The sequence below is a fragment of the Phaseolus vulgaris genome, chromosome 8 (assembly GCF_051622355.1).
Source record: "Phaseolus vulgaris cultivar YP4 chromosome 8, ASM5162235v1, whole genome shotgun sequence".
NCBI classification, from domain to species: Eukaryota; Viridiplantae; Streptophyta; class Magnoliopsida; order Fabales; family Fabaceae; genus Phaseolus; species Phaseolus vulgaris.
The window spans coordinates 34798972-34809470 of NC_143505.1; the positions used below are offsets into that span (position 1 = coordinate 34798972).

A 10499-nucleotide genomic window follows, 5' to 3' on the forward strand; every position below is an offset into this window, starting at 1 on the left:
TTGTGCACTTTCTCTCTCCTGACGGTTACACACCTGAACACGTGGCTCGCATCCAGCTGTACACGTGTCACCATCTGGAGCGTCCTTTGCTTGAGCGTCACTTCTTACTCTTCAGGCTGTTTGACTAAGTTACCCATGCAATGAGTAACTCAGCGTATAGCTGCCTTGGAGCGCGATCTCTTCTGTGTGGTGAGTGCGGGGTGTCACCATGCACACCTTCCCTGTGGTCTCGCTGGCCGCCATCATAATCTGCTTTACTCGCTTCACCGTGCATGTCCTGGTAAGCTGTTCCCTGGCCTTAACCTCTGGCTAGCTGGGGAATGATCATCTGATAACTTCATCCTTCGCACTCTTGCCCTTTGAAAGCCTTGAACAAGCTTTCCTGATCTTTCGGCTATGTCCTCCTCTCGGCGATCTCTGATCACTTGGTCACCTGGGTTCGCATCCGGCGACTACGACACAAACCTGGTGACCGCCGGTTTAGATATGCTGGAGATCGAAGCACGCCAACTTAACGATTGGCGACTACACGAGCTCCCCGACTTCCTTCCCTTCTGTCAACCAGGTGTTCCGTTCAACACGCTTATATTATCGCTTACTGCCACGTCATCATTTCCGACTACCTGGGCGGTACATAAACATAAAAATATTTTCTGCAGAACATAATTATATCTCATATCTATTATTTTGAATATATTTTTAGTAATTGTTGCAGTTTCATTCATCTAAAATTAAAATCTTAAACTGATACTAATAGAATTCACAATTTTTGTTTGTGTTAAGGTTAAATAAATTTCACATTTATTTTTCACATAACTTCAACTTTATATTAATAATAATATTAATAATAATTAATGATATTACAGGACCAAGACAATAAAATATTTAGGGAGTGAGTATATTAGAAGAACCACTAGCAAAATTATTACAAATCCGTAGTATCCTTTGAAATAGCATTATTTTATAAATCCTTTAAAATCTAAATTAAAAAATTCTAAGAATAAAAGCCTTTTAAATTCCAAAAATCTTTTAAGTTTTATAAAACATTTTTACATAGAATTTTTTTAGAAATCCTAGGTGAATAGACCTATTCTTCTCTAGTTTGAAACATAATAGCTATAACTTGTCGTTACAATTCATTATTTTGCCCTTTAAGTATGGCTATATATAAAAAAAGAATTCAGGATGCATGTGGTTATGTACTTTTGCTAATAGTAAAAGTGAATTTAGCCAAGTTTTATGATGCAGTTTGGTCTCCATGGGGAAACGAAATTACTGTTCAATTGCTTTTAGAGATCTGTGTAACATCAATCATAGGTTTCTAAAAACATGTAGTTATTTTAAAGCAATATGAATGAGTATTTTAACATAAAATCTTACAGTTCCACAACAAACTCATTTCATTGGAAGCTTTTCAATCTGCCTCTGCAATGAGAGCAGAGTTTTTTCCTTTTCATGTTCAGCCCCATATCATTGGAGACCAGTCTTCAACAAACTGTTGCAGTTTTTTTGGTATGACTGAGTCATGTGAAGGCATGAAAAAGTTACTCTTTTGTCAGGTAAAAAAAATATTAACAAGAAATCCTTTTAATACTTTCTTTAATAGTCTAAACTTTGAATTAGAAATAAAAATTATTTATTTGATAAGGATTTTAATCTTTATGACCATTGACTCGGGACAAAGTTGATGCTCACTGCCTGACCAAACAAGAGTCTTTTAGTAAAGAAAAAGGCTTCATCCAACAGGCCCAAAAAATGAACAACTACCTCACTCTTTAATTGCCATAACCAAGGCACAAAAACAAATCAAAGGTTCATATTTGAAGAAAAACATAAGAAGAAAAAAATGTCCAGAACTCTTCAAGGAGACTCCAGTTACAGAATCATCTTAGTTTGGAGACTCTCTTCTCTGCTAATTTTGTTTTCTTCAGTTGTGAGCGTTCATGGATACCCTTCACGAGCTCATATGTTTATATATGCAGTCTGTTCTCAAGAAAAATACCAACCAAACTCACCCTTTGAAGGCAACCTGAATAGCTTTCTGTCTTCAGTGGTGAGTTCATCCTCTGAAGTAACTTACAATAGCTTTGCTATTGGAAATGGAAGCTCAACACCACAAGAGGGAAACGTATACGGGTTATACCAGTGCAGAGGTGATTTGCACCCAATTGAGTGCTCAAAGTGTGTAGGAAGATCTGTTAACCAAATAGGTTTGGTTTGTCCATATGCCCTTGGAGCTTCTTTGCAACTTGAAGGGTGCCTTATCAGATATGAACATGCTGGTGATTTCCTTGGCAAACTTGACACCAGTCTCAGGTATAAGAAATGCAGCAAAGGTGTGACCAGTGATGTTGAGTTCTTCCGGCGTAGAGACGATGTTCTAGCTGATTTGCAAACAGCTAATGGATTTAGAGTCAGTAGCTCAGGCCTAGTTGAAGGGTTTGCACAATGCTTGGGGGATTTAAGTATATCAGATTGCTCCTCTTGTCTATCAGATGCAGTTGGAAAGCTCAAAACCTTGTGTGGATCAGCTGCAGCAGCTGATGTGTTCTTGGGACAATGTTATGCTCGCTACTGGGCATCTGGCTATTATGATGAATCAGGTCTATTTCACTCTCACACTTTTTCTTTTTCACTGTCACGCTACAATATTCAGTAAAATTAGAGCCATTTTCCCATCCAAAATGAACTTATCCTACCCTTGATGTTTTTCTACTTCAAAGTGTTGCTGCTAATTAATTTACTGCTAATCCCACAACGACTTTCTGAAGATGAGCACATGTTAAAATTTGGTTAACTAGACCAATCCAATTCTTTGGGGGAGAGGAGCATGAAAACAGGAACAAAAAGTGATAGTGTTTCAATATAATTTGAATTACTTACAGATATGACATAAATAAAGCCTTCGTAGAAAAGTGATCAGAAAATGGAGAGGAAGCAGAGCTTTTGAAATGCAATGGTCAATAATATTTTATGGGTGAAAGCATTCAGAACATATGCTTTTATACTTTATTTTGGAAAATGCCTACCTTTTGGAATTCCTCTTTAGCCATTTGTTCGAATACCTTTTACTTGGTATCGCATTCCATATTCTTCACCAATCAATTTGCTAGTGAAGCTCAGTACCCTATTCATTTTATTCAAGTAACTCATTCCATCATATGCTTAAATAAAAGCATTCCATGAATTTCATTATAAAATTCAAAATGGTAATTTTTTTTATCAAACATTAATTACATATATATAGAGAGAGAATGTTGTGGACTCTAAATTTCTGTATTTCGTTTGTTATTTCAAATAAATAATGTCAATTAAGTGTGAAATTATATAACGAACTTAAATTTTGTCTTCTCTCTTTGTTTTGGAAAAAAAATTGTTTAATTAAATGTATTTAGTTAAGGAGCATTCAAGTAGGGTAAGAATTAAACACATTGTACATACACATTAATAATTTATATAATAAGGGATAAGTTGTGTAAAATATTTATAATATTTTAATGCCTGACAACGTTTTTTTAAGACATTTTGAATCAAAGGAAAATAAACCTTGTTAGGTGGATGACAATAAAAAATGGTTACTTATATTTATTTTAAACAATATTTTTTTTATCTATTGACATATCAATTGATCTAGAGTGAAAAATGGTGTACAAAAATTCTTTGGTGGACTTGAGAAAACTAAAAAACAATATTAAGGAGTGTTTCTTGTTGGATCTAGAGAAAAATAGTATGGTAATAGTTGTCATAGTTTTAGCTGAAGTTGGGGTTTTGTTTGCAGATTCCTCGAACAATGATCAAGTGGGAAAATCAGTTGCCATTATTGTGGGAGTGTTTGGAGGTCTTGCTGTTCTAGTTGTACTGCTCTCAATTTGCAAAAAAGCAGCTGGTAAGCATTTTCCTTCCAATTTATATTATGAAATGAATATGATTAGGAGATGATCATCATAATTATTTGTTTACATGCAGGTAAGTAGAGTGAGGTGCTAAACGACGGGGTAATCATTAGGAAAGGTCCTCAAATGTTTGTTTAAATTTATTGAAAACCATGCTTCCACATTTTACATAATTTAATACATTATGTTTTTCCACCAACCAAAGTGGGTGTTATCTTTTAGATTATAAAGTAGAACTCTGTTATCCATCAACCTTAGAAAGGGCTGCAGAGTGTATTTGCTACGGTGCTCTCCAACAAAACCCATCATTCTTTTTCATTTTTTAAAAACCGTGTGTAGATTATTCTCACCACTTCTTTCTAAATTACTTTGCCTTTTTATTGTGTTCATTTGTTTCTTAGTGCCCTATTTGAAGGACAATTATTGAGTATTCCTTAGTGTTGATTCTTTTTAAATGACAATTTGCGCCAATAGTCATGTCCAACCACCACCACGGAAAATTAACGGCTACACAGAATTAAAGGCTTGAAAACTCCTATATGGAATGGAGTTCCCTTCTTAATTCAAGTTAGGAATTATACAAATATGATTTTAGCCTTTTTAAAATATATAAAACTTAGTTTTAGTTTACTTAAATTTTGTATCTATATTTATCTCTTATTTTGAAATATATGACTTTTACTTCTCTAAACTACTTTTGTCTCTTTATAGGACGCTATCTAAATCAGATGTAGAATTCAAAGCAGTATATTTTAAAATTAAAAGGAATAAAAGGAGACAAAAAAAAAATAGATGTACTAAAATAAAATTCCAGAAATATAAAGGACAAAACATATTTTATCTATATATAAATCATTCGATAGACCGAGAAGGTAGGGACTAGGTTTAATTTTTGTTTTACTTAGTTCATTTATATTTAATTTTAAAATATTTTAAATTTAAGAAAATGTGAATTTGTCTAGTTTCAACAGTCATATTTGTTTTGTTATTTTAGATTATCTGATAATTATTGGTTCTAAATCATGATCATTTCAAGAAGAGTATAGAAGATTATGAATTAATAGGGTCTAGTTGTGTTAAGTATGGACAGACCATCTAATGCATTATGACCTTCTGAGCTTATATTAAATGTTTAGGATTAATTGTCTTAATGATTTTTTGTTATTTCATTTTCTAGGTTCTATATATATAGAAAATTTCATGCTTAAAGACTATACATTTGCGTTACTGAGAATTTTCTTTGTATAAAACATTCCAATAAATAATAAAATGTTTTCTTTCAATCCTTTCATGTGTTTCTTACTTGTAATTGTTGTGAACCCAACAATCATTTGTAAAAAAAAATGTTACACTAGTAGAGGACTCAAGGAGAGAACATTATTGAGGTGTTGGAAGAGAAGTTTGCCATGTGTGAAGGATATTAAAAAGAGGGGTGAATTGAACTTTCAAAAATTTCTTTAAAAACGAACTTAGGATGACGTTTTAAGGAAAATCAACCAATTAAAATATTTTCATAATGCAAAGCAACACATTAAAAATTCAATTTCAATTCGGAAACTAGAAAAATCAATCAATTAAGTTTCGCCTCATCATAAAATCAACTTGTTAAAATTTAATCAACCAACAACCATTCAAGATCACTTTGCAGAAACTAAAAGAAAGAGATAGAAGATCTCACAATGATTTTTATACTAGTTCACTCTTCCATGGGAGTTACATCCAATTTCTCAGTCACACCAGCCAATATTTTACTAAACACAAATCTTTACAATACAAAAGACTCCAAGAAAACAACTCTTGAACCCTACAAGGGTTCTCTATCCACAACTAACTCACGATTACCCAACATAAATTTGAAACCCGATCTAATTTCAATAAATAGTACAAAAATAAGAAGAATTAAAGGAACAACAACACTTAAGTTTAGAGAATAAGCAAACAGGTTCTAAAACCATAAATCATTCTTCAACCAAAACTATGTGATCCAAAATTTTCAAAGAAAAGCTTTAAGAAACTAGTTTTTCCTCAAAAAGTATTTCTCTCACAAAGTAGTAATGATTCACTAAATAGCGGTTATCAAAAGTCGTACCAAAACACTAGAGAAATGCGATTTATAAAAGCTAAACGGACAGTTTTAATGGATTAAGACTTTGATTTAATCAATTGATTTCACTTAAAGTGAAAACAATAGATTAGTTTGCGTTTTCAATGTGTTAAAAACATAACAGATAATACCTTCCTTACAACTCAAGAGTTTTCAATCTACTAAAAATAGTTTCTAACATATTACAAAATCTTTACAAAACTACTTGACTTTTAAGTAATTTTGACAAATTGGTTCAATAAAAAAATCAATTAAAATATTCACTATAGTCTTTAAATACCTTAGTTAAGAATATTTTAACAAATTAAAATATCTTTTCAATCCATTTAAATTATCTTAATATCAACAATAAATTCTTAATAGTTCGAAACCTTAAGAAACAAATCTTTGGATTATTAATCTTGATAATAGAAGATATAGCCTCATAGAAAAGAAATATACTCTCACACACACATACACACTATGTAAACTAAATTTTCCTTCTTCAAAAATTCAAGCTTGGATTCATCAAATATACTAACTCCAACTATATTAATAAACCTTTTCTATTTGATGAAGACAATCCAGTTACGTGATGGGTGAATGGTTTTTTAGGTGCTTGTCCAACAACTTTGTGAACACTTAGAAAAAAAAAAAAAAAACCACAAGTACAAATAGTAAACAATACACCTATACAATGGTGCATAACATAATAATCCAAACCAAAACAAACATCCACATGATAAAACCACAAGTCACAAAAGATCCATCCAAAAGATAAAATTGTAAAACCACAAGTCACACATAGTCAAATATTTCACCCTCATTGACTACATTAAATAGAAAGCATAAAAACAATTTTTTTTAATACCATATTATAGTCATCCAAAATAGAAAGCAAATGAAATTTAAAATATGCAATGTATGGCCTAGTTATCCCTTCCATATTAAAATGTAGCAAGCTAACCACTTCAATTTGGTCATCCATATGCGGAAAATGAGCAGCATAAAACTCATAATCTTCCTTTTTGATCTTTTTTCATGGTATCCAACATATACAACATCAGTCTTTCAAATTGAGAGAAAGGTATACCACGATCAACAAGTAGTACATAGGGTATAAGGGCATGCATGACATCTTCAATGTGGTCATCTTAGAGAAGAACTTGGGCTAACTTCTGTTGAACCTTGTGATGTTCAATGTTTTGAAGAATCCAAATCCTTTGAAGGATGTTGAAGCCTCTGCTTTGCTTGATGTTGTTGTGCTTGTTTAAGCTTGGTTCTGGGGTAGTTTATATGTTGTAATCCACCCTTGTATTAAATCTCAAGCAATTAGCATCTAAATCTTTATAAAAGTAAAAAAAAAAATTCAAACTAAGTTGAAACAACCGATTGTTTTGTCGAAACAACCGATTGTTTATACTTAGGTGTTTTGAGAAAGATTGAAAATTGTTTTCAAATAGTTGAAACTGTTAAGTACCAAAACAACCGATTGATTCGAGGAAACAACCGATTGTTTGTTTTGGGACCATAACAGAAAAACTATTTTCTTTGACTGAGCTTTAAATGCTTTCACCGTATACGCTCCAGTCATTAAATGTTTTGACCAATCTTTTAATGTAATTTAAGAGTTTGTTAAAATTTGATAGCAAACTATATCTTTGAATATATTCAGAAAAACAGTTTTAAGAATTAAGAATCTTTTGACAAAGTTTTTCTAAGAGAGTTTTCAAAGTGCTGAGATTGCTTAAGAGTTTTTGTGATTGATCAAGGTGCTGAAATAGAATTATACTTGTATTGATTTCAGATATTCACCTGTAACAAGTGTAATCTTTGTAATATGTTGAACAATTCTTTTCTGTGTTTGCTGAGATTGGTTGTGTGTTCTTGAGGTGTTCAAGATCAGCAATCTTAGTGTTGGCCAAGGAGAGTGTGTTTCTTGAGGTGTTTCAAGCTCATTCTCTTGGTTGTGGTGTAAGTGATCAAGTGGTGATTGCTTAGTGGATATCCTCAGGGTTTCTGAGAAGACTAGATGTAGCTCTAGTTTGGAGTGAACCAGTATAAACAACTGTGTACAATCTCTCTATCTCTAACTCTTTAATTTCAGTTTATTTGTTGTTTGCTGGTATAAACAACCGATTGTTTCGAAGAAACAACCGATTGTTTTTCTGGTACTACAGCTTTTGCTTGCTGTTTTGGCTAACTGAATTGTTGAATCAATTGGTTTCTTAAATAAGTTCATTCTAGTTTTTGAAAAGTTTGCGAAAACCCCTTTAAACAATTCACCCCCCCCCCCTCTAGTTTAAAGCCATCTTTTCTAACAATTGGCATCAAGAGCTTGGTTCTTGAAATTCATTCAAGTTGATCCTAAAATCTTTTTAAAATGGTTGATAAACTACCGTTTGGGGAAGGTGCCTCAATAAACAGACCACCCTTGTTTTGTGGTTTGAATTACCAGTTTTGGAAAGTTAGAATGAAAATATTTATGGAATCTCTTGACAAAGGAATTTGGGATGCAATTGAAAATGGTCCTTTTATCCCAAAGTTTGAAAAAGATGGTTCTGTCATTGAGAAGCCATGGTCTCAATGGACTGATGCAGAAAGTAAAAAGGCCAAATTCGATTGCATTGCCAAAAATATTATAACCTCTGCTTTAAATTCTGATGAGTTTTTCAGGGTCTCACAATGCAAATCATCAAAAGAAATGTGGGATGCTTTGGAAGTCACTCATGAAGGAACAAATGAGGTGAAAAGAGCTAGAAAGCATGCTCTCATCCAAGAGTATGAGATGTTTAGAATGCTTAAAGGTTTACACACATCATCAATCACCTTATGAGCCTAGAAAAGACGTTTGACAAAGAAGAGTTGAACATCAAGATCTTGAAATGTCTTGATAGAGCATGGCAACCAAAGGTAACTGCTATTTCCGAATCTAAAGATCTAACATCATTAAGTGTTGCTTCTTTGTTTGGAAAGCTTAGGGAACATGAGCTAGAGATGAATAGACTCAATGTTCAAGAGAGTGAAGATAAGCACACAAGGAGCATAGCCTTGAAAGCATCCAAACATAAGGGAAAGCAAGATTCAAGTGATGATAGTGATGAGGAAAATCTTAGTTTGCTGTCAAGAAAATTCAGCAAATTTCTAAAGAGAAACCGCAACAAAGACAACAACAAGGATAGGTATGGAAACAAGAAACCCAATGAACTTAATTCAAATAACTATACTTGTTTTGGTTGTGGTGAGCAAGGTCACATAAAGACAGATTGTCCCAACAAGAGCAAAGAGAAAAAGACAAGCTACAAGGAGAAGAAAGGCAACACAAAAAGAGCCTACATTGCTTGGGATGAAAATGAGGTGTCATCATCAAGTGAAGATGAAAAAGCCAACATATGCTTAGTAGCTGAGGATGATGATGATGATTCTTGCAGTTCAAGTGAGGAAAAATGAAGAGAAAAAGAAGAACTGAGCCATCTGATCAAGCTGTTGAAGAAAAAGGCAGTCATTGAAGCTGTATCAATGCTATGCAAAAGGTCAAAACAGTGAAAAGAAGTTTTCTTGATCAACAAGCAATTGGCTCATTGAAGAAACAACACAAGGATAAGACCTTCCTTTATTCGTTCTCAATTTCTGTTTTAAAGTTCTTTCTTGTGATTAATTTTCTTTTAAATCAATGTCATCAGCTTTAATCTGTTTCTATTTATGGTTAAAAATTTCAAAATCAAGTTTTTAACTGCTGCAGAAAAACAACCGATTATTTCTTCGAAACAACCGATTGTTTTGAGTCTGAAAACACTGTGAAAAAATTAATTGAATTGCTTTTTGAAATTCTATCCGTTGCAGATCAATTTCAAAGCAAGAATCTTGGTCAAAAGATCTGTGTGAAAGCTAAGCATGTTCAGAAAGAAGTTACAACAGTCATAAAGGAATATATTCCAAAATCTTGGAAATTCAAGAGCCTTAATGACTAGTCAAAGATCACATGTGAAGACCATGTGATTTTCAGCTTTTTCTGACATTTTTTATACAGAACGGAGTCAAGTCCTCTCTCTGAAAATCAGGTACCCACTGAATGAAATTAAATTCAAATTGATTCTCTTACTACTATAAAATCAGGTGTAGATTTCTTCCAACAAGAACAACCAATTGCAACATCTCTTGCAATATCTCTTGCACCATCTCTTGAAAAAAAATTCTGTGAAGTGAGTTTTCGTCTCTGTTGTCATGGAATCAACCCCTCCCACCTCTAAGAGAGTCAAAACCAGAGCTGTAAGGTCTGGAGGAAGGCTTGAAAGCTGGTTTTTTGGTGACATCGATCTCATTGAGAAGTATAGGTATGAAACAAGTGTCAAGAAGATAAACAACTCCAAGGTTGTGTGCTTTGATTGGCTGAAAAGTCAAAAGCTTGACAATGTGAGGAGGCTTCTCAAGGACCAATCACTCAGAAAATTTTTGGAGCTAAAAGGGAACATCTATCCAGATTTGGTGAGGGTATTCTACACCAACTTGAAGTTTGAGGGAAA

General features: G+C 33.2%; 1 protein-coding gene across 1 annotated transcript; it reads left to right on the forward strand.

The window, feature by feature from the left end:
• The first annotated feature begins 1639 nt into the window (after window positions 1-1639).
• LOC137826679 (plasmodesmata-located protein 8) lies at window positions 1640-4282 on the forward strand. The gene is made up of 3 exons (XM_068632751.2): window positions 1640-2603; window positions 3779-3886; window positions 3967-4282. The coding sequence occupies exons 1-3, from the start codon at window positions 1847-1849 to the stop codon at window positions 3972-3974; spliced, it is 873 nt and encodes a 290-aa protein (XP_068488852.1). The 5' UTR covers window positions 1640-1846; the 3' UTR covers window positions 3975-4282.
• Window positions 4283-10499: the final 6217 nt, after the last annotated feature.